A 24,059-nucleotide genomic window follows, 5' to 3' on the forward strand; every position below is an offset into this window, starting at 1 on the left:
AGAAAATTCCGCAAAGGATCATTCGGGACAGAAGGATGGACGGACTCACGCATCTATCCATGCACGTATACTCCCCTCACTCTCATACACCCCCATGTGGCAAGGGCAGTGTGGGGGTGAGTCCCGCTCCCCCAAAACTGTCCCTATTAGTCTGGACTTCCATTGGAGTCAGTCAGTGTTAGGCTTAAAAAATATTCCATTGGCACGATGGAGACTTTTTTCATTTTTTTAAAAAAGCCTTATTGATTGATTGATTGCATTTCTATATTGCCCAATAGCCGAAGCTCTCTGGGCGGTTCACAACAATTAAAACCAAAAAATACATCATAAAACACAATAGAAAATGTAAAAAGCTTTAAAACTACAGTATAAAAGCACAATCTGAAAGAAAACTTAGCAGTGATGCTGAGACTTAAAACTACAGTAACAGATTTAAAAGTAACAGAGCTAAAAGACTAACATGCTTGGGAAAGTAAAAAGGTCTTCACCAGATCACAACGTAGGCGCCAGGCGAACCCCTCTGAGGAGCTCATTCCCCAACTGGTGCCACCCAGTTCTGGCATTCTGGTGCCACCCCAGAAAAGGCAGCAGAAAAGACATTACTGAGCAGGTGAGCGGGGCAGGGTGAGGAGAGGACACAGGCTGGATCAGGAAGCCACATCTGGCCCACAGACTGGAGGTTCCCTACCACTGGTGTACACCCTTACTCCAAGAAGGAGCTTTGTGAATTGACATAAGGGTGGGCCAGTTAGCTCTGTGCAAATTCAGCTTCTGCTGGAAACCAGAATTAGTTTCTCCCCATTCAATCAAGGAGAGAGGCTTGCATGGCTTTCCAGAGTGCAATGACTCGACTTCCACAATGGGCTCCTTGCTATATTAAGTACAGTTACATGGACTAATGGAGTATGTTCTATTTTAATTCCATCTCTTTCAGAGTTATTCCACAGCAGATTCAGTGATCTGTTTACATTGCAGGAATTTGCACAGCTGTTGAAAATAATGCCCTGGCTTGTATTTCCTCTGGCCAATTTTTACAATTGTTTTAATCACTTTCCAATGAATCAAGAACGGTGCGTTTCATTTATTTGTGCTCCAGCTGTGCAAATTCCAGTCCATTTCTGGGAAAACTTCTATAAAGCATTTCTTAATGGACAACCTATTTTCAAAAAACATTATTCAGCATTTTGGCAAAGTAGTAGCATTCCACCATCAGGATAGGTCTTGTATTAGTTTAAGGGCTTCTTCACACAGCGATTTTACCCTGCTATTGAGATTGCTCACCCACAGAAGTTTGTGGGGTCCTTTAGAGCAGGGGTCCCCAACTCATGGTCTGTGGCCTGTTAGGGACCGGGCCGCAGTAGGGGTGTGGGAACCCCCCCTTACCTTGGGTCCGTGGGGGGGGGAGGCGATCCGTCCGTCCATCCCCCCGCCCCGGAATCCTTGCTGGCCCTAGCCAGCTCCGCTCCGCGGCAAATCCGCAGAGCTGCTGGACGGCTACAGCCCTGTTCTTTGCAGTAATAGCCTATTACTGCAAAGAACAGGGACGTAAATGGCGTCTGCTACGCGGACACCATTTGCGTCCCAGCAGCCGGAAGTCTGCCCCTGGCTGGAGCTGGCCAGCAGCTCCACAGCAAGTCAAGGTCCAACGAGGATTCCAGGGGGGGAGGGACGGATCGCCCCTCCCCCGCGGACCCAAGGTAAGGGGGTTCCCACACCCCTACTGTGGCCTGGTCCCATTCCCCGCCCCCCAGTCCGTGGAAAAACTGTCTTCCACGGACCGGTCCCTGGTCCCAAAAAGGTTGGAGACTGCTGCTTTAGAGGACGTCGTCAACCTCCAGGGCACCTCCTGCACTAAATGACCGTTATTCCATTTTTTAAAAGATCGGGGATAATGAGCTATCAAACTGCAGCGCTTGAGTTCCCTCGTGAAAAGAGGAAAGCCCACAATAAGAGGAGATAGACCAATGAAACATATGGAAGACTCAGATAAGGGGAAAGCGGGGGGGAGTGCGTGTAAAGGGAGTCCATTATGATCCTGCATTTAAAACAGAAGCAGAAAGCCCTGTTTTAAATGCAGGATTTTAAGATGGTGTAGAGATGCTCTAAGATAGGGAATGTTTCACCATCTCCTTTTCTTCCATGTAGGAGCTGTGCATAGTGGGAATACAAGGCATAGGTTACAGCTAGGGCACGTACAGCCAGCCCACTAATTCCTCAAATACCGTTTTGGGCGTATTTTGATAGATCAGGAGCCAAATGACATCTACCCGCACAAATAACAGCTTTACAGCAGCATCCTATACAGGTTTTCTCAGCAGTAAGTTCCATTGCATTCAATGGGGCTTGCTCTCACATAAGTAGGTATAGGACTGCAATCTTAGTGGGTTCTTTTGTGTGTAAGAGAACACCAACGGCCCAATACTTTGCTGAAGAGCAGGGTTAAGGTCAGGAGGGACAAGAGGTGCTTATCCTTTGAGGTATGTATATTCTGTAGCCATTCCTACTAAAGGTAGCATGGGGGAATTTGCGGTGGCCCTTTCTCTTAGCATGTTTGAAAGAAAGAAGTATGTAAGAGCAGATCACATTCTCACAAAGTGAAGAGAACAATACAGGACGCAGCCGTAAGATATGGGATATCTAGCCCTACCTAGGGCTGGCCCAAGTTATTTTGCTGCCTGAGAAAGAGCAGCAAATGCCCCTACCCCAAAGAAAGGAGCATAGTAATCAAGGCCAACCAAGTTTATTTTGGCGCGCAAGGCAGAAAATCCCACAAGCCCATCTCCCCCTCCTTCGCAGTATTTTTTTTTTAAATACAGTAATAAGGTAAATAACAATTTGCTGCCCTTTCATGACACCCAAAACAAGCTGCCTGAGGCAGCCACCTCACTCTCCCTGACAGTAGGGCCTGCCCAAGGCCTACTGTTAAATAGGGCCTGTTCACACAATCAAATAACACACTGTGGCTTATTTAAGCCACAGTGGGCTATGGTGTGTGCCGGTGGCTATTTTTAATATTCAAGCCACAACTGTGGCTTGTTGTGTTGTCCAAACCTGGAGGGAGCAGGTTGTGTGAGGGTTGTCTAACCTTCACAGAACCCATGGCTTGTTTTAGGGTTATGCAAGGGTTGTTTAGCCTGCACACAACCCACCCCCATCAGGTTTGGATGATATGACAAGCCACGATTGCAGCTTGAATTTTCAGGATGGTGCCCATAGGTGACACAGCTCATCATGGCTTAAACAATTCACATATGATGATCTCTTCAGAGTGTAGTAGACGCTTAGTCTAACAAGTAGCTTTTAAGATACACAAGCAGCGAGAAATATTTGTGATGTAAAGGAAGGAGGGGAAGTAGCGGGGGGTCTTTAATTTGCTCAAAGTTAATTAATAATCTTTGCAGAACTCCTCTTAAGGATGTTGCTTCTCAAGCCCAGCAAAGGGGGAGAATGATACTTGGACTTTTTGTTAACCTTTGGAGCCAGACTCAATGATGGCAGAATTTAAACAAGCAAACCAGAATTGGAAAAGCCCGGTGAGAAGGTTTGCTGCACTCAAATTCTATCCTTTAAGTGAGGGCTGCAAGGCAAAGCGGTCCACCACCACCCTGTTTCTGGATTTGGTCTTTAAGGAGTTTGGCCTATCAGTACAACAGGCAGCCGATGTTAGCAGGTTTAGCAAAGCCTGTGTCTAAGCTTTTATTAGATGCTGACAGGCCACTTATTCTGATCTCCAAACTTGAAAAAAAATCTCTCCCAACTATAACAGAATTAGAATTTCTGCTATGCTGACTTTCAAAAAGAACTTGAAGACTTCCCCACCTATTTTTTTTTTTAATGGCAATCTGACTTTTGTTTTAGTTAAAAAAAAAAAAAACACTTCATCAACCTCATATTTAAAGGTTAAATGACCCCCTCGTGAAGGCCTTCAACTCAGTCTTTGAGGAAAGGGTCCAAATTCCATCTTTTGCCCCACCTCCATGTAATGCCTACCCAAAGCAGCCCACAACTGTGTATGAGCAACACCTTGTCTGTAGAAGCTGTAACTAATGGGCTTAAAGGAAGCTGTTAACCTAGCAAAGGGCCAGAAAAGACTGAAGGCTTTACAGACACACTGCCAGCTCCTCTTCTTCCTGGCCATCTCCTGGTTCATTGCTTGCAGCTGGGTCTTTCCCTGCCTTCAAGCAGCTCTCTCCTCTGGTGTAGACCCAAGATAATGCGGGAGAGGGGGGAGCTTCTGACAGCCAAATAGTCGCTCCTCCAGCAATTCCAAGTTTCTCATAATGTTTCTGCTGCCACATTTACTCTAGGGATAAGGGAGGAGAGTTGGGGATTGAGTCAGGGCTCAGTATGGGGTCAAAGGGATTATTGGGGGCCTTCAGTGAGACATCCCTCTGACTGAGCTCCATAGGCTGCCTTTGGTCTGCTGCAGGTTGCACCAGGTCAGGGTTTTCTGCAGAATTCCAGCCCTGAAAAAGGCTCCTTACGGTCTGGTCAGATAGGATCTTGACACAGGGTTGTCATAGTCGGACAGCTGCTGAGAACCCACACCTTGTTAGGGGCCCACTGACTAGCGCCCCCCGTTCATCCTGCTCCTCCTCTTCAACGTTGCAACCTGCTTGTTCACCCACCTCTCATTTGGGCCCAGAGGGGTAGGAGTAAACAAGCACACAAACAGCAGTGGTGTTTCTCTTCTCTCTAGCTGACTTGTTTATTTCTTCTCATCTTTCCTATGAATTATACATTTGTCAGGTCATTTTTTCCTTGTTTGGTTACTGGTTTCTCTGTGACAGAACCATTTAGAACCTCTAAATTGTGAAAAGTTGCAACCTGCAAATTTTTGAGCAGAATATTTTTAAAATGTGGAAACGGGATTGAATCGGCCCATACAAAAGTGACATAAACCAGGAATAGATTGAATTGCCCATCCCTCGTTGTGACAACTGACTGGACCGGGCCAGAAATGATCTCTTAGAATGATGGATGGCATCAGGGTCCTACCACCTACATTTTGCTTAATCCCTTAGCCCAGCAGCTGATGCTACTGGATCATCCTGGAAACCAACTTATATCTTCTTGACTTTGACCTATTTACACGCATAGAGCTGATTTTGTGGAAGAAACCAGAAGTTCCTGCCGAAGCACTGGATAGCTAATGCAGTATATTCATTCTCGGCTTATAGCAGCAGATAATAAACAAGAAGAGCTTTCCTCAGCATCAAGAGGAATTTAATTCACCTCTAAGTACGGCATGTAATCTTTCAGCATTCCTGGTTTAAAAATTTGCCTCAAGGTTTCAAGTGCTTTGAAGCCAATTTGTCTCCTTTCTTAACTGTTTTCAATCTCTTGACAGAACTGCAGAACCAGCTATAGCAACTTCTAATTTCATCAAGGATAAAGTGAAGCTTGATCTAGATCTTCAGTGTCATGTATAGCTGAGTCAAGTACAGTTATGGCCTCTTTAATAGAAAGCAGTTTTGGACTGACAGAATGGCATCTCTGAACTCTGTATTTTGACTGGTAGCACTAGGAACTCTCTGCCTGGAACTACCCCTGGCCTCCATGTTTAGACAGAAAAAGGTCCTACAACTCCCAGCATTCCAAAACCAGCCATACTGTTGGACTTTTTTTCTATCTAAATATGCATAGGATTGCACCCTCAGAGAATTGTGTGTGTGTGTGTGGGGGGGAGAGATGATATCATCCACCTGTAACCCTCTCGTGTATTTTTTCCATTGCTTCTTACATCTTTTCTCTTACTGCAGGAAAGCCACTAAGGAAGAAAAGATGGAACAGCTCCAAACAGTGCTTTCTGATTTTTAGTGCCAGAACCTCTCTGTCTGGAAGCACCCTAGGGTTACATTCCATTTATTTCGTCATTTACTAAACTTGATAATCTAGGGATTAAGAGCTTTCTTCGGGGCCAAGAGACTGTCCTTTAGTGTTGGAAGTCTCACAACTCCCCTACCAGTAAAAAGTGGCTAAGGAGAGAAAGGAGCTTTGTGTGAAAGAGAAATTGTCCTATAATAAGCGTTAATCCCTTGATAATCTGATCTGTGGAGAGATCTGATAGTCTGTTTCCACACAAACATCTCAGCATATCCCCCGCGCTGGCTCAGCCTGCTCCTCACCTATTCCCCTTTATACTTATTCTTTTCTCCTTGCACTTGCTTGCACTTTTCCCTTAACCATTTTTTCCTTTGCTTCTTGCTTAGTTTCTTTCTTAACTGATCTATTCAGTCTCTTGTTATTCTTTAACCTTGCTCTGCTTTTGATTCATTTATTTTATAATTGAGGGGAAATTTTGGACTAGGCTAGGCAGTGAATGGGCATGACTTGTTCTTTGGTTGTATGTGTGTGTGTTTGTGTGTGTGTGTGTTTGTGTGTGTGTGTGTTTTGCATGCATGCGTCTTTTCAAGCTGTGTAATTCTTAAAAAAAGTCAGTAAAACTTTGCTACTCAAAATGCTTTTCTGTAATTGGCTTTTCTTATTCAGGAACTCTGAAAGCAGGCAGGGGAGGAGAAATCATGCCTCTGCAGTTGCCTGTTGCAAGATCAAATTGCTAGGCCAATACAGACTTTCAAATCGTTCTGGTGTTCAGTCTTGTCTCTACAGGTTGGCTCTTTAATTCTACACACACTCACACACACAATCTGATCTTAGTCCAGTCTGTATGATCTCAAGGAATTTAGCTTGGCCTTAGAAAGGTCATCTGAATAGCTGCCCTGCACTTATAGATGTGGAAGTGGGTGTGACTTACTCAGCTTCCATTGTATCACACTGGAGAACCCTCAGGTGGCTGCATTCATAACACTAACAATGTATCACAGCTAGGGATGTCAGAGAAATCCTTCTCGGGGGTGGAGTTCAATGAGTTTTCCTAGGTTCGGCCCACAGACTGCGTTCCAGTTCCTGCTGCAGCGCCCAACTTGGTCTGCAGCGAGTCGGGCCAGTCTGCAGATTGGCATATTTTTTCTACAATTTGTGTAAATTTGACCTTAATTTGCCCAAATTGCTCAGAAATTTGTGCAAATTGAAGAACCTGCAGGAAAAGTACACAAAAAAGTTACCAGAGTTCAGGGAAAACCCTGCAGCTCAGCTCGCAAGTGCAAATCAAGTTGTGCATACTGCAGAACTCTGCTGAGTCAAAAAAAAAAGAACCAGATTTCCCAGCAACAGACATCCCTAATCACAGCTTCCCTTTGCAGAGCAAAGTCTGTGCACATGCAGAGGTTCTAGATAAGATAAGTCAACAACTCTCAACAGGGCAGTCCCCTCAGACCGAGTTTACAATACAGTCAAGCTTTCCTTTATAGCTCAAGGCTGGCACACAGGGTCATGCTCAGTCTGAACATACGTTATCGAAGTAGCAGTCATAGCCATTGGGGGATGCTTTTTTCAGTGCCTCTTCCAGGGACCCCACCGTCTTATAGTTAAAGGCTTCATCAAAGCCAAGCTCTTTTAGATAGGCAACTTTTTCATCGGAACCTGCACAGCCAACCACTTTGCCACCCTGCAAGATAAAAGGGGGATGGGGGAAGGTAACACATAGACACTCTTACAGCTTACGTCATTTCAACATGAGGCGTTTTTACAAAATACAAACAAACACAATGTTACATGCTACCAGGAAACAGGAAAGGTAACTTGGCTCTGCCATTTCTTACCCCTGTTAAACTTCAATGCATCGCATGTCCTTAAATCTCCTGCTGTGCACATTTAAACTCAAGGTTACATGCACGATAGAAACCGAATGTGAGTTATATGTTGCATTAGGACAGTCACAGTTCAAAAAGAACTTTCCCCTGTAACTTTCCTCTGTCAGCATAGGTGGAAAGACTTCGGGCAGAATATTATGGTGCAGACAAAAGGAGCAGATAGAGGCACTGGTGTCCTGTAACAGGGAACTTCTTTTAAAGTGCTGTGAACAGGTACAGCCAATAGCACAAAGCGCAACAAGACTCTTGTAGCATCTTAAAAGGCAAACAAGTTAATTATAGCATAAGCTTCCATGGAGTAGAGTCCACTTCATTGGATGCTTGAGGTATATTATCTGCAAACAGAGCATAGTAACAATGGGGCCATACTGCTTACGTGTGTTTTTTTCTTTATACCCATGTATGTGTATACATGAGTGTATAATCTGCCAAACGGAGGAGAACACTCATCCATCTAGCCCACAAAAGTTTATGCCACAGTGAAGCCATTAGTCTGTTGCAGCAAAATCAATTAAAAGGTGGCACTTGAAAGACTAGCATGGCTACTCCTCTCTGGAAATAGTCAATAGTACAAATCAAGCCAAAAATATCAAAAATGACCAACTATTGCAATCCTGCTGATTCTTGTCCAGAAGCTTAGCAATCAAGGGGCATGCAAACCTATTGCCCTGGGGTCTTCCAACGGGTTGTACCCTCCCACTCTTCACCACAAGCATCTCCACGATACCAAGATGTGCTTTTATGGCCACTTACCTTTAGTTTAGCGATCTGTCCTACCACACTGCCCACAGCACCAGCTGCTGCATTAACCAGGATAGTCTCTCCTGGTTTCAGCCTGCAGATTTCAGACAGGCCAAAATAGGCAGTAAGCCTGTGGGGAATGGGTAAAAAAAGGCTTGGCTCATCAAAGAAATCCTGACACAGACCAAGGTGACCCTGGTGTACATACCCAAACAATGAAATCAAAAAGAGCTCCAAGAGGGTGTGCACCACTGATCAGTCCAGGGTGGTCCGTGGCACAGGACCACTGGGCTCCTGTACCTTTAAAAGCAGCGCAGAAGATGGAATTTCAACATGCCACTTTCCTCCCCTTGCATGACAAGCTTACATATGTCAAAAGTTCCACCATTTCAAGCATCTTTTAAATTTAGGCTTTTTTATTCATTGAAAATATGGAGTATTCCTCTCCAACAGTGGAGTCCACGTCTCCCATGTTTTGTTCTTCTTAAAGACTTTTGTCCTGCTGCAGCAAGGAACCCCAGAATGACATTTGTTCCCCTAGTGTCCCAAAGGCACACTACAAGCTGATCTCATTCCTCTGGAAGGGAAAAACAACCTGCATACGCGTTCTACAAATCCTGTTGGGAAAGGGTTATATAGATCAGTGGTCTCCAAATGGCGTGCATGCGTCCCAGGGGGTGCACAAGACGATCCACTGAGGTGTGCAAGCTGCCTCCCGCTGCTCCTTCCAGCTGCCCTTGTGTGCAAGGAGGGTGGCACCACTGTGGCTGAAGGAAAGCAGGAAGGAGATTAACCCATCCCACTCTCATTTCGCAGAATGAAGCCAAGAAGGAAGCCGGCATTTTACTCTCAGTTTCCATCCTGCCAAAGGAGAGCGGGAAGGGTTAATTGCCCAGGAGGAGGTTACCCCTTTACGCTCTCCACTGGCAGACTGAAGCCAGAAGAAAGCCAGAGAGTGCTTTCCTCTCAGCTGCCATCCTGCTGAAGGAAAGCAGAAAGGAGATTAACTCTTCCCATTCTCCTTTTGAAGCCAAGAGGGAAGCGGGCACTTTCCTCTCAGTTTCCATCCTGCCAAAGGAGAGCGGGAAGGGTTAACAGCGCAGGCCAAGCCACCAGTCGGCCAAGGAGTGGGAACAAGGTGGAGGGTGCGGGGCTGGTGACCAGGACCCCTGGCTCTGGCACAGGCAGGAGCCCGGCCAAGCACGCCTTTCTCCTCCTTGCAAGTTAACAGTGGTGCCCTCGCTCGATCGTCAGCATATAACAACAACGTGTGCATTAAGTGGATTTACAGATTATATTAATAATTTTTTTAAGTGAGAGCAAAAAGTTTTTTTGTACAGTTAATTAAAAAATATTTTAAAAATATTGTTTATTTCATCTTTATCTCATCCTGTTTGATTTTTATATTTTGTATAGATTTTATAATGTACATAATATATTAGTACAGCAGTTCATGTATATAATTTATAAATAAATATACATATATTGGGGGTGCATACCCAAAATTTTTTCACTGATAGGGGTGCGCAATCAAAAAAGTTTGGAGACCACTGATATAGATTATGGGACTATCCAGACTTGGAACTTTGAAGTGAAGAACTTTGTAGCCTCCAAGAAGCAGGGAAATAGTTTCATAAGAATGACAAGGGGCCAAACGTTAGACCATATCTGATGAATATACATTGGCCTCCCTCAACCTGATGCTCTCTGGATGTGTTGGACTAAACCTCTCATCAACCCCAGACAGCACAGCTTACTTACCGTGCTGGCTGGGGACAGTGGGACATGCAGTCCAACACATCTGGAGGGGACCAGGTTGGGCAAGGCTACTCTGGAGGGTGAGGGTGATATGGGCATTCACCCTAACACTAGCAAAGGGTACATTTCTCCAAGACTGCCACCATTCTCACCTCACACAGAGGTCAGAAGTAAAAAAAGAGAGAATTCTGAATTTGCTCTAATGCTGGGCTGAAATCTTCCCTCCCACACACATATGTTTTACGGGGGGGGGGGGGGGTCATTTCCACAATTTTAGAGAAGGGACAAAAATTTCTAGTGCTCCTGGCAGCCACCATCTTTTCTTCCCCAGAATGCCCCAAAACAATGCTACATCATGACATACCATCATTCTGGAGCATTCTGGAACATAAAAATGGTGGCTGCCAGGAGCTGAACTCCCCGAAATACACACTGGAGAACTTTGCCCCCACATTACGGGTGCCTTGTCTGAAGGCCCCCATAAACCTGGAGACCACACTGCTTGGGGAGGCAATTTACCCATGCCCTCCCCTGTTATACTCAGGAGCCATTTGGTGGAGTCTAAAGCCGACTGGAAGCCATAGGTGTATATGATGCACATTGTTAGCCTCTGTAACACATCACTGAAGCACACTCACCCGGGCATGCCAATTGTCCCAAGAGCCAGAGATCTGGAAAGGTTTCCCGGCCAGCTAGGAAGCATTAGTGATAGGTCTTTGCCATTGGAAATGGCATGAGTTGCCCAGCCTGAATTAGATATAACAAATACCCCTACTGGGTATGTGGGGTTCTTGCTCTCCAGAACTCTGTAAAAAATAAAAGTGAGGAATGAACACACACACACACAAGGCAAGAAGATACTCAACATACTGCGAAGTAAAAGCAGCAGGTTCTTTTAATACTTTCTAAGTGTGTATCAAGGAGCAGTGTGATGTTCCTGCCCGAGTTCCATCTTTTCCCCAGCCTCCTCCTCAGAAACTGAGAACCAACCCCCTCAGGAATGTCTGCTTTTACTTTGGGACAGCTGTGCCCACTGTCCCACAAGCTTCAACTCTCTCTGGGTTCCAGAGAAAGTCAGTATGCTCAGTTGGTTCTCTCAATCCACTCCAGTAATCAGGAAATGGATATAATAAAGGTGGCGTAAAATCAAACAACACGTGGGAATTTGGATTTTTTAAAAGCAAATAAAGATTTATTTAAAACATGAAAAGTTATTATTATTAATCAATGCTTGTTCGTAACTTCCCTACCTACTCCACCTCTCCTAAAATCCTATACACAAACCCCACTACCTAGATCTTGCTTCCACGATCCCTAAGGCCCTGACTAACTGCCAGCTCATCCTTTACATAACCTTAGAATCCTCAGGAACATACAAGCCCCCCACCTTTCACTCACTCTCTGGCATACTGTTAATCCTATCTTACCTGGGTTAAATTTAACAATATAAAAACATACATAACAAAACAGGCAGACGTAACAAGCAGCATAAGCCATTATTGTGCACTGAAGGACCACAGGGGATTCCTGCACTGAATTACCTATTTGCTATAGAACCACTCTCAAAGATGGAACACAGCACTCAGATTATACTGATAGGGTTGATGGGGCAGTTGGCAGTAGCTTAGTGGTACGGCAGCCGCTTGGCTTGTGCAAGGTCCTGGGTTCAACTCCCAGCATTGCCAGGTAGGGCTGGGAAAGACTCCTCTCTGAAACAGGACAACTGACTTCCAACAGCCCCAGACAACATGACTAATGGTCAATGGTTGTGGGAGTTATAGTCCAACAACATCTGAAGAGCACCAATCCCTGGTGTAGAGCAGAATTATTATACGTCTTTTAGAAGACACTTACCCAGCAGCCTCCCATATCCTGTCTGCATTTGCACCACCGCTGCGCTTACTGTAGGCTGGGGCAGCCATCCTGCATCCTTCCAAACGTTGTTGGATTCCAGGTCCCAGCATCCAGGACTACTGGCCAAACTAGCAAGGGCTGACACTGCCTACTGTAGGCCTACTGATGGTGCCCACCCCTGGTCTACTGTAGGCATAGTGCTGGAGTGGATACCAGCGGGGAGACATGGATGGCTGCTCGGTAAGTGTGTACTAAAAAGTTTATAATAATGTTGTTTGCAATACATGGATATTTGGATGCAATGTTCCTTAACAGATAAAGGCATTTCATATGGATTTGGGTCACTGAAATCTCACAATATTTGTTGCAGGACACTGTGGATATCCCTTACTCCTGTACTTGTTGGCTCCTTATCACAGGCCATGAACATCAACAGAAGCTGCTTACAACTGGGTCCATAAGCACACATGCTTCACCACGGAGCATGAATTTGGGGAGATGAACATGAGGTTGTGCATTCTGCACAAGAGGAAGAGCACTGCCTGAGCCCAAAATTGCACTATAGCAATTATAGCACACTATTGTTGTGACATCTGCTAAGATATTGTCACTGTCTTTTCCAGGGAAAACCAAAGATTATGACATTTGAGTGCTTCTGCTGCCTGCATGGCAGCAGAATGGACAACTGTACTGCAACCGAATTTGGCAGCGCAGTGGGGGCCACACCAGGGGCAGTGGGGCTGTATGCCACCTGCGTGTTGCTCACCCCTGTCCTAGAGCCAATAATATCAAGTGTTTTAAAAGAAGGAGACATAGGCGCAAGAAAGCCACCTGAAGCTGCTCTTGCTGACGTGCACATGAAGCACTCAGAAGTCTTCATGTGCTGGGGTTGTGCAAGGGATGCTGTGCGTTGTAAGAAACATTTCTGGAACAGGACATTACAGGATGTTTCTGTAAGTGGTCATCAACACTGAAGAATAATGTGATGAGACATGGTTCATTGGCATTAAGTGGTTATCGATGGTTCTTTTCACCATTGTGATGGCAATGTGGCTCATTTAATACACAGAGGACAGCTCATGCAATAACAAGCAGAGGCAGTGAAGAAATCGGACCAATGATAGGCCACGACAACACAAGAGTGCTCTCGATCAGCGGCCCTTTGTCTGAGTGAGTCTCCCATACAGTCACCAGAGATGTTCACGGGGAGGTTAAAGGTTCAAAGGGAAGAGGGAGCTGAACAATCACACTGACATCAGTTACACACTGCTTCCTCTCTGCTGAAATTCCAGCTGTAGTATTGAGACAAGCTGCAGGAAGATTCAGCCGTCAGCAGCCAGAGGACAGAGCCAGGGCAGAGCCACACCAAGGCCATGGGGAATGGATTCTGCTGCCCAGGGAGCACGCTGCTGCTCTCATGACCTGTCTGGGCAGGAGGAGGAAGATGGGCAGCAAGGGCGTCATTAGAGTAAGCTCACCTGGGCACAGGCCCTGGATCTTTTTTGAGCTGTGCCCCAGATCTTTTGAGCTGTTCAAATTGCCATTTTTTAAAATTTTCCCATTGACTTGCATTGGAAAACAGAAACGGACATAACTTCTTTAGTTTGTATGAATAAATACATGAAACTTGGAGAACTGGTAGCCCCCATGGAGCTGATTGAACCTGCCAAATTTCAGGCAGATAGGTCCAATGGCTTTTGTGCTAGCCATAGGTAAAATTTGCTATTTTCAAGAAAATCTGTCAAAGCAAAGAGCTATAATTTTTTTTGTTCTTCCACATAAGTGCATGGAATTTGGGGACCTGAAAGCCCCTATGGAGCTGACTGAATGTGCCAAATTTCAGACAGTTAGGACCAGTGGCTTTCGTGCTAGTCATGCGTAAAATTTCCTTTTCTCAAAGACTAAAACAAAAAGTAAAAAACCGTCAAGCCACACAGGGGATTAGAGATCCTAATCAGAAGGTATTTAAGGTGACCATTAGGAGGTCACTATCCCCAATCTCTGGTGTAGGTTTTTTTGAGGTGCAAAAAACCTCTCTCCCCCTACTTTTCTGCTCTTACATGCCCACTGTTGGGAGCTTGCCTGCAATGAAATTTTGAAGAGGGAGAAGGAAGGGAAGAAAGAGCTCCAAGTGAAATACTGGTATTTCACACCGCATCTGATTTTACTGCCCCAAACTGGAACTTTTGGATTCTGCAGAAGTTTAATAGCTTCAGTACAGCAGAGGATCCAATCAGCCTCCACAAACTTCTTTCTCCCTGTCCACTTTAATTTCTCCTAAATAGCTGTAGGACTCAAATTATTCCAAAACGAGGGTTAGGACTATGTGGAGTCATGATTGAGGAACTGCTGAGGCTTTTAAATAGGTTCTAGTGTTTTAAAAAAAGCTAGAAAAAGCCCTCAGCCATCTCACCTCATAAAGTTAATTTATGTATGTGCCATCCTTACAAACCCTCCACAGCCTCCTAAACTCCTCTGAAGTACTACTCTCTGAAAGGAGCCACTTGGTTTAGGGAATTCTCTCTACCCCCTCCCACCCCCCCCCCCGTGCATTTCCAATCACCATTCTTCTTCCTTCCCCTATCCTGTTCTTTCATTTTCTTCTTTATTCCACCCAGAGCATATCTTGGGGAATTCTTACAGAGAATTATCTTTGGTGGGCAAGGGAAATTCTGAACTATATTTGACTTTATACAAACAGACAAGAGGGTTGGTTTTTCTCCTTCTCACTTGAGTCTTTGAGAAAAGTGGGTTCACATGGTTGCAGAGAAACAAATCTGGGGCTGTTCTGTTTGTTGCCATTATCCAGCAATAGGAAGGGCTGTGGCTCAGTGGCAGAGCACCTGCTTGGCATGCAGAAGGGCCCAGGTTCAATCACCGGCATCTCCAGGTAGGGCTAGGAAAGAATCCTGCCTGAAACTCTGGAGAGCTGCTGCTGCCAGTCAGTGCCGACAATTCTGGGCTAGATGGACCCAGGGTCTGACTCAGTATAAGGCAGCTTCCTATGTTCCTATGAACAGAAAGCTTTAATAAAAATAAGGAGTTTGGGGTTTGTTTTTTAAGTGGAGAAGAAATAAATACTGCTCATTTATACAAGCCTATGTATGCCTACTCAGAAGCCCCATTATGTTTAATGAGGCTTACTCTCAGGAAAGCGTGCATACGATTGCAGGAAGGTTTGCACCCTGATGTTCTGCATGTTTACTCAGAAATAAGTCCTGAGTTGTGAGCATGGTACTGCAGGCTTAATACAGTGCCTACTTCATTCCGTCTAATGAACTGACTACCCTTTCAGCTCAGTCCTATGCATGTTTTGTCGTGTATGTGTGTATTTTGCATGAACTCTAGCTTCAGTGGTGAGGGAAAGGCACTTAGTACATGCTCAGAGTTTCTCCATCACTTAGCCCTAGTTTTGAAAACAGACTTATTGGCTGAATTCTGGTGAAGTTTTGGCACAAATGAAGTTACGGGGAGGAAGTTAAAATGAGAGCTTGGGCGTAACAAGGAGGAGGTAGAGGAGAGTTGCACAAAACAAGACATTTGTTTTTATGAAGAGTCGCTGGAAGATGGTAGGATGAGGAGGGATGGTTGCATGGAGGGCAACAGAACTGGTAGGGGGAGAATGTAAGTGCCCAGTGGTGAAAGAAAAAAAAATCTGCATATGCTCAGAGGCACTCTCTGTTTAAGAACATAAGAAGAGCCATGCTGCATCAGACCAAGGTCCATCTAATCCAGCATTCTGTTCACACAGTGGCCAACCGGATGCCCACGGGAAACCCACAAGCAGGACATGAGTGGAATAGCATTTTCCCACCCATGTTCCCCTGCTGCTAACATTGGTGAAATGCAAATAAATTCTAGTAATTCTGAATTTGCATGCATGTATATCCTTCAGGAACTTTGCAGGTTTCTTGCCTGGGGGATACCTCTAATGACCTGTGTATTTTCATACAAATTTACCCAAAAACTATTGGGGAAGGGAAAGGAAAGCAAATCACTCCCTCCCCCAAATTGGAGAACTCCCCTTCCACATGAACTGCTGCACCTATATTTCTGAAACTTTGCTGTTTCTTACTTAGGGACAACTCTAGGCTGTCTGTGTCAGGATTGATTCTGAGTGCAGTAGCAGCTCAGATTCAGAAGAGGAGCAGCCAGAACTGGGTGAAGTGCTTTCACAAGCCAGTTCAGATATGGGTAGGTGTGCGTCTCAGGTTACCAACTCGCAGATGGCCGGGTGGGCATGAAGCTTCCTCCTTACCCCCCCTCTGTGAGAAGCAGCGAGCAGGAGGAGGGGCTTGAGGATTGTGACCTAAGAGATGCAAGGCAGCGGAGCACAGCTAAGAGGGAAATGTCAGAGGTGGAGCTCAGACAGTCGATCCAGTTAGCGATGCGTGAGAGGCTACGAAGCATCACACGAGGGACGGGACCTCCCTCCCTAAGTTAGCCTAGCCAGATAGTCTCCCTTTCAAACTGCAGGCATCTTTCGGTGATCCCATTTGAATCGCCTGGAGGCATTCCTTTGTAGCCAGAGAGTATTTGAGGATTTGCATCTGTAATGAACCTGTGAATAATGAATTAAAGGCATGAGACTGAAGCCTCTCTATTTGTGTGTGTGAGTGCTTAAGGAAAGAGGGGGCCAAGGGGTTTGTGACAGCCTGTAATTTTCAGAACAATGGTCCACAAAGAACATAGAGAGATAAGTATGTCCTCTTTTGGAGACCTCAAAATGTCAAGGTCATCCTTGCACAAAAAACCTTGTGGCTATCATTCTGAAATTTGGCAGACATGATCTCCTCTGATGGGGCAATGAATCCTGAAATGTTTATCCAGTTCTTCCAAATAATACAAATGTTATTGGCAGTTCCCTTTTAAAGAAAATCAAAACATAAACCTTGCACCTATTTTTCTGACATTGGGCAAGTGTAATCCCCTTCTAGGAGGCTACAATGCCTGAAATTATCATCCAGTTCTGACCAAGAGAAAAAAGTTATTTTTTTTCTAATTTTCCATGGTAATCAACAGGCAACATAAAGACTCATTTTTCCAAACCTTGACTCAGGTTTGGTGCTGAGCTAAAGTGACTATAAATTGGTCTAAGCAGAAGCAAAATGTATTCCAAAATGCTGAATCCAGGTCTGAGTTGAAAGAGGGGGGGGAATCAATGCACACTTATGTATGTAATCTATACACACACGCAAGCACACCACACGCATGCACACACGCGCGCACACACACACACACACATATATATAAGAGGTGCACTTAGATTTAGATACACACACACACACGGGCCTGTGCCTCGGATCTTTTAAGAACCTAGCAATGCCCCTGATGGGCAGCAAGTGCTAAGCTATGAAGAGGTCCTCGTTACTGCAGTGCAGTGAAGAACTGCAGCAAGCTATTATTACAGAGGGCTGTTACCACAAGCACTGAGCTGCAGAGAATCTCTCTCTGCAGAGATTTACACAGAAGCAAGAGAAATACCACAAAGCCTGCCAAGGGTGTTCAGGACTCCCAAAGACATGAGGATGCCGTGTAACAGGTCTGAGCACACTGAAGTCTGCTCACCCAACAGAGGGAATCAGGGAGGGCATCCAAGGAAAGCTCATGTGCCTTTACCCCATCAACACCAACAAGCAACAACAGGCATTCTAAGTGCGTTCTCGTGACTTGGCAGTTTTGTTATTGGCATGCACCTTTCTCTCGGATACATTTATAATACACTAATTCCTTAATTATTGGCCAATATTGTTTTGATCAGACAACTGGCCAAGTATTGTTGCTTTTATTGGCCAAAGACCAAGCCCCCATTTCCAGTGTAAGAAAGGAAGATGGGTGGTTTGGGAGGACAGGAAACAAGCCAAGGAAAATCTTACTTTGCAACTTGGGAGCCAATCATTGTATCACCTTCTTGCATACGGAGCCTACTGTATGGTCTGCAAAGAAGAAGCAGAAACGAGACAGGCTTATAAGAGATTGCCTTTATAAAAATGGGAACAACTTGTTATGACAAAGGGTTGGATCCAGATTATGTTAACTGAATTTAGCTCCAGCCAAAACCAATGGGACGTCACTAAACGCGTTTGTCCCACTGTTCACATGATTTAGTCTGGATCCAACCCGAAGTTATTTTAAAATGGAACCAAATCGAGAACTAGCCTTTTACTGGGGCTTTTGTTTTTGTAGATGTAAATTGTGGAAATGTATAACATGTTGTACAGTGTTTATGGCAACTTCTTTGTTATGGCGTGTGGCTTGGAACTAACCAGAGCAATGGTCTGGCCTGCTCCTATGCAGTAAACAGCAGCTTGGAGTACAAAAATCCACAGGTGATTCTTTCATATTCTGGGGGATAAGTATTATCTGCTAGTCTCTGTGGATTAGCCAGCACCTGTAAGAACTGGCAACCCTAAACAGAACTAAAATACTAATCACAACTTCATACATGGATAATCCAAACCACATATGTACCAGACAGCGGGATAAGATGTGACCACAGGCACAGTCTGTACCTTATTTTTCACAAGGAACTTTTGGAACAGCATTTGGAATCTTGATAAGGGATAAACTACACATTACCTTAGCTGCGTAGTTCTGGCCTTATTTTTATTTCCCATTTATTTGTCTTGTAACACACACTTTCACACAATTGGGACTCTGCTTTTAACCTCTACTGAGTAGAGGAGCAGGCACAGGCTAGTCTAGAACAATCACAAAGCTAGACACAAAAAGGGAAAGAGGCTATGGAAGGACAAGACTCTCCAGTGGTGGTGACCTGCAAGGTGTGTGCAATGTTTGTTTTCTTGCCTGAGAACAACATGGCCTACACCTGCAACAAATGCAAGTTGATCACGCTGCTGGAGGAAAAAGTAAGTGGACTGGAGCGGCGACTGTCAACCCTCCGGGGAATAAGAGAACACGAAGAGTTCTTGGACAGAATGGGGGAACTACAGCAGCAAAGGGCAGACCAGAAGCTTGAAGAGCAACAGCAAGATGAGGCAGTGGGAAATGCTGAGGTGAAGAAAAATGGAATAGAGGATACTCCTTGGAAAAGGGTGACAGTTAGGAGAAGAAGAACTAGACGCCACTCTGCACCAGTGGAAGCAGTGGAGCTGTGGAACCGATTCCAGGTACTTGCGGATGAGACTGGAGGACAGCCTGCAGAGGAAGAATCACAGGGGAACCTGCATGAGAGTGAGCAAGAGGCTAAAGGTCAGTCAAACAGAAGCGATGAAACCCAGGCCTACAAGAAGAAGAGAAGAGTGGTAGTAGTGGGAGACTCCTTGCTGAGTGGGATCGAGACCCAAGTATGTCGCGAAGACCAATGGAGTCGCCAGGTATGTTGTCTCCCAGGAGGACAGATAAGAGACGTGACTGAACGGTTGCCTGCACTCATAAAGCCCACTGACAGGTATCCCTTTCTTCTCATCCATGTGGGAACAAATGATACCGCCAAGCGGAGCTATGAAGAGATCACGTCAGACTTTGAAGCTTTGGAAAGGAAACTCAAGAACTTTGGGGCCCAAATAGTTTTCTCATCCATCCTTCCAGTAGTTAGAAGAGGGAAAGAAAGGGAACGAAAAATACTCCAGGTGAATGACTGGCTACGAAGGTGGTGCCGACGAGAGAGATTTGGATTCTGGGACCACGGGCTATACTTCCTGGAAGATGGGCTGTTGGCAAGGGATGGGTTGCACCTCACAAAGGCTGGGAAGAATGTGTTTGGCCACAGCATGAAGAACTTCATCAGGAGGGCTTTAAACTGAATCCTACGGGGAAGGGAGATGTAATGTTGGGGGTAACAATGGACATAGGCGCATGCACTGCAATGGAGAGAACAGCTCTGATAGCGCCCAATCATAGTCTTCAGACACATGTAGGAAGAAAGCCAGACTATGAAGCACATGGTCTTCGATGTCTATATACTAATGCCCAGAGTATGGGAAACAAACAGAACGAACTTGAACTCTTAATACAAGAGGGAAATTATGACCTGATAGGTATAACTGAGACTTGGTGGGATGACTCTCATGACTGGAATACAACAATTGAAGGATATAATTTGTTCAAAAAAAACAGGAGGAACAGAAAGGGAGGTGGGGTTGCACTGTATGTGAAAAATACATATCTCTGCACAGAAATACAGGAGGAGGAGCTTGGTAGCCCCATCGAGAGCATCTGGGTTGAAATAAATGGAGCAAAGAATAAAAGGAACCTGGTGGTCGGAGTCTACTCCCGGCCACCCAATCAAGGAGAAGACGACGATGAAACTTTTGAAAAGCAAATAGCCAATGTTTTAAGGAAGCATGATGTAGTAGTAATGGGGGACTTCAATTTCCCCGATATTTGTTGGGAGACAAATTCTGCAAAACATGGCCCCTCCAGGAAATTCCTGACTTGTGTGGCGGATAACTTCCTCCTACAGAAAGTAGAGGAAGGAACTAGAGAATCCGCTATCCTTGACTTGATCCTAACCAAAAAAGATGACTTAGTGGATAAAGTAGCAGTTACAGGAACTCTGGGGGAAAGCGACCATGTTGTACTTCAGTTCTTGGTTCTAAGGGAAGCAAAAGCCGAGTGTAGTCAAACGCGTACCCTGGATTTTAGGAAAGCTGATTTTCATAAACTCAGAACAATGATCAGTAAGGTCCAATGGCAAGCGATGCTAGCAAGAAAAGGAGTCAAAGATGGGTGGGAGCTTTAAAAAAAGGAAATTCTCAAGGCACAATCACAAGCAATTCCAACAAGAAGAAAAGGTGGAAGACAACAGAAAAAGCCAATGTGGCTTCACAAAAAGCTTAGGGATGACCTGAAAACAAAAAAGGACACATATAGGAAGTGGAAAGAAGGCCAAGTAACAAAGAAAGAGTACAGGCAGATAGCACAGAATTGCAGGGATGGCGTCAGGAAGGCTAAAGCTGAGAATAAGCTGAGGTTAGCAAGGGATTTTAAAAACAACAAAAAGGCTTTCTTCAGCTACGTGCATAGTAAAAGGAAGAGGAAAGAAATGGTGGTTCAGCTATTAAATAAGGATGGCAAAACGATAACAGATGACAAAGAAAAGGCAGAGGTGCTCAATTCCTACTTTGGCTCAGTCTTCTCCCAAAAGAGGGTCTATGACCCCCCTGGCAAAGGCGAAGTACAGGCTGAAGGGGCAGGATTGCAGCTTGAGATCGATAGGCATATGGTCAAGGAACACCTCATTACTTTGAATGAGTTCAAATCTCCAGGGCCAGATGAACTGCATCCTAGATCATAAAGGAACTGGCAGAAGAACTCTCAGAACCGCTGTCTATACTCTTTGAGAAATCATGGAGGACGGGGAAGAGCCAGATGACTGGAGGAGGGCTAACGTTGTCCCTATCTTCAAAAAGGGTAAAAAGGAGGAACCTGGGAACTACAGACCAGTCAGTCTGACATCAATCCCTGGGAAAATTCTGGAGCAGATCATAAAGCAATCCATCTGGAAGCACCTTGACAACAATGCCGTGATTACTCGAAGCCAACATGGATTTGTCAAAAACAAGTCCTGCCAGACAAATCGGATCTCATTTTTTGATCAAGAAACCTCCCTTGTAGACCGTGGGAATGCTGTAGACATCATATACCTCAACTTCAGCAAAGCTTTCGGCAAAGTGCCCCATGATATCCTGTTGAGCAAACTAGCTCAAAGTGGGCTAGATGAAACAACGATCCGGTGGATCCACAGTTGGCTACAGAATCGGACTCAAAGAGTGCTTATCAATGGGACCTTCTCAAACTGGGGAGAGGTAACGAGTGGGGTACCGCAGGGCTCAGTCCTGGGCCCACTGCTCTTCAACAGTTTTATTAATGACTTGGAGGAGGAGGTGCAGGGAATGCTGATCAAATTTGCAGATGACACAAAATTGGGAGGTATAGCTAATACTTTGGAAGACAGAAACAAAATTCAAAGTGATCTGGATAGACTGGAGCGCTGGGCAGAAAACAACAGAATGACATTTAATAGGGACAAATGCCAAGTTCTGCACCTAGGAAAAAGAAACCAAATGCACAGTTACAAGATGGGGGATACGTGGCTCAACCACACTACAAGCAAGAAGGATCTTGGAATTGTTGTCGATCACAAGCTGAATATGAGCCAACAATGTGACGTGGCTGCAAAAAAGGCCAGTGCTCTTTTGGGCTGCATTCATAGAAGCATCGCTTCCAAATCCCGGGAAGTACTAGTTCCCCTCTACTCAGCACTGGTTACGCCTCATCTGGAGTACTGTGTCCAGTTCTGGGCACCACACTTGAAGAAGGTTGCAGACAAACTGGAGAGGGTTCAGACAAGGGCAACAAAGATGATCAGGGGACTGGAAACAAAGCCCTATGAAGAGAGACTGAAAGAACTGGGCATGTTTAGCCTTGAGAAGTGAAGACTGAGGGGAGATATGATAGCACTCTTCAAGTACTTGAAAGGTTGTCACAGAGAAGAAGGCCAGGATCTCTTCTTGATCATCCCAGAGTGCAGGACATGGAATAATGGGCTCAAGTTACAGGAAGCCAGATTCCATCTGAACATCAGGAAAAACGTCCTGACTGTAAGAGCAATACGACAATGGAACCAATTACCTGGGGAGGTGGTGGGCTCTCCCACACTGGAGGCCTTCAAGATGAGGCTGGACAGCCGTTTGTCAGGGATGCTCTGCCTTGGATTCCTGCATTGAGCAGGGGGCTGGACTCGATGGCCTTATAGGCCCCTTCCAACCCTACTATTCTATGATTCTATGATTTATTGCATTCATATCCCGCTCTTTTCCTCTTTCAAGGAACCCAAGGCGGATTACATTATCCTCCTCCTCTCCATTTTATCCTCACAACAACAACCCTGTGAGGGAGGCTGGGCTGAGAGTCTGTGACTGGCCCAAAGTCACCCAGTGTGCTTCCATGGCAGAGTGGGGACTAGAACCTGAATCTCCCGGCTTCCAGTCCAACACTCTCACCACTACATCACACTGGCTCTCCATACCACCTTGGCCTTGAGTGCAAGGTTAGCATTTTGTTTTTACACATCTCTGGATCAGGACCCGAGCATGGAGAGTAGGGAGGTTTAACTCTTTCTCCAGATACTGTGGTCCTGACTGGAGAGTAGGGAGGTTTAACTCTTTCTCCAGATACTGTGGTCCTGACTGGGGGGTGGGGGAGGGGTGTGCCCACAATTTGCACTGCCAAAAAAGAACAATTGAAACAGATGGGAACTTTTTTGTGCGATGCAAATTGCAGCTCCCCCCCACCTCCGATCTGAATTGAGACCACAACTGAGAGCAAAATGTTAAAGCTCCCTCTCCCCATGCTAGGGTTCTGATCCAGCCTGCCCCTCCCCACACTGGCAATTTCCTGTACTCAAGGCCAGAACTATGCCGCTAAAGGTAATATGTTGCTCGGCTCTAAGTTACTGTTTATAGTCTTAAAAATGTGCCATGGTATGCTGTGATGAAGGGGGACAGCCCATTGGTGCTGCAACAACAGAGTGCCCTTCTGGAAGTTCATACCCACTGACCGTCACTGTTCTATAGAAGAAGCTGTTATATGGCAAAAATCAAGATTTAATTGGGAATTCTTGGCGAAAGGCACACGATCAAACTGAGCTTTGTTTGTAGCATTATACTTCATAGGATGAATTAACTCAAAGTTAGGAGGGGGGAAAAGAATACCTCATATAGGGGTCAACACTGAGGAACACAGCTTCAAGCAGCACCTCTGAAATTCAGAAGAAAGTGAATTAGATTAAGGGCCAGACAAGACAGTGGCCTGGTTCATGCGTAACACTAACCCATGGTTTATTTAACCCACAGTTTGTTGTCCTACCCAGGGACAGTCGAGCAAACTGTCGTTTGTTTTTTCAGTCCCTGGGTTGTTGTTTTTCCTGTTCCTTTCACTGCTCCCTCCCTGTATCCCAAAGGCCTTTGCAGCACTGCAATACTGGCATGTGAAGTGGCTGGTTGTTTTGATCACTCTTGCTCACTA

At 45.3% G+C, this 24,059-nt stretch overlaps 1 protein-coding gene across 9 annotated transcripts in view; it reads right to left on the reverse strand.

Moving 5' to 3' along the window:
* Window positions 1-24,059, reverse strand: part of PTGR1 (prostaglandin reductase 1) — a 55,101-nt gene that overhangs the window by 10,128 nt on the left and 20,914 nt on the right. For 6 of the 9 annotated variants that reach the window (XM_084834667.1, XM_084834668.1, XM_084834665.1 and 3 more), the window contains 5 exons: window positions 23,747-23,792; window positions 17,945-18,004; window positions 10,853-11,020; window positions 8,469-8,586; window positions 7,355-7,510 (listed from right to left, as the gene is read on the reverse strand). In XM_084834667.1, the coding sequence (XP_084690793.1) occupies window positions 7,355-7,510; window positions 8,469-8,586; window positions 10,853-11,020; window positions 17,945-18,004; window positions 23,747-23,792 (548 nt within the window). The remainder of the gene's footprint in view (window positions 1-7,354; window positions 7,511-8,468; window positions 8,587-10,852; window positions 11,021-17,944; window positions 18,005-23,746; window positions 23,793-24,059) is intronic. The other 3 variants (XM_084834671.1, XM_084834670.1, XM_084834669.1) reach the window with 1 other exon arrangement.

This window comes from Heloderma suspectum, chromosome 2 (genome assembly GCF_057233095.1).
Source record: "Heloderma suspectum isolate Gila_16-S chromosome 2, 16-S_ref, whole genome shotgun sequence".
Classification (NCBI taxonomy): domain Eukaryota; kingdom Metazoa; phylum Chordata; class Lepidosauria; order Squamata; family Helodermatidae; genus Heloderma; species Heloderma suspectum.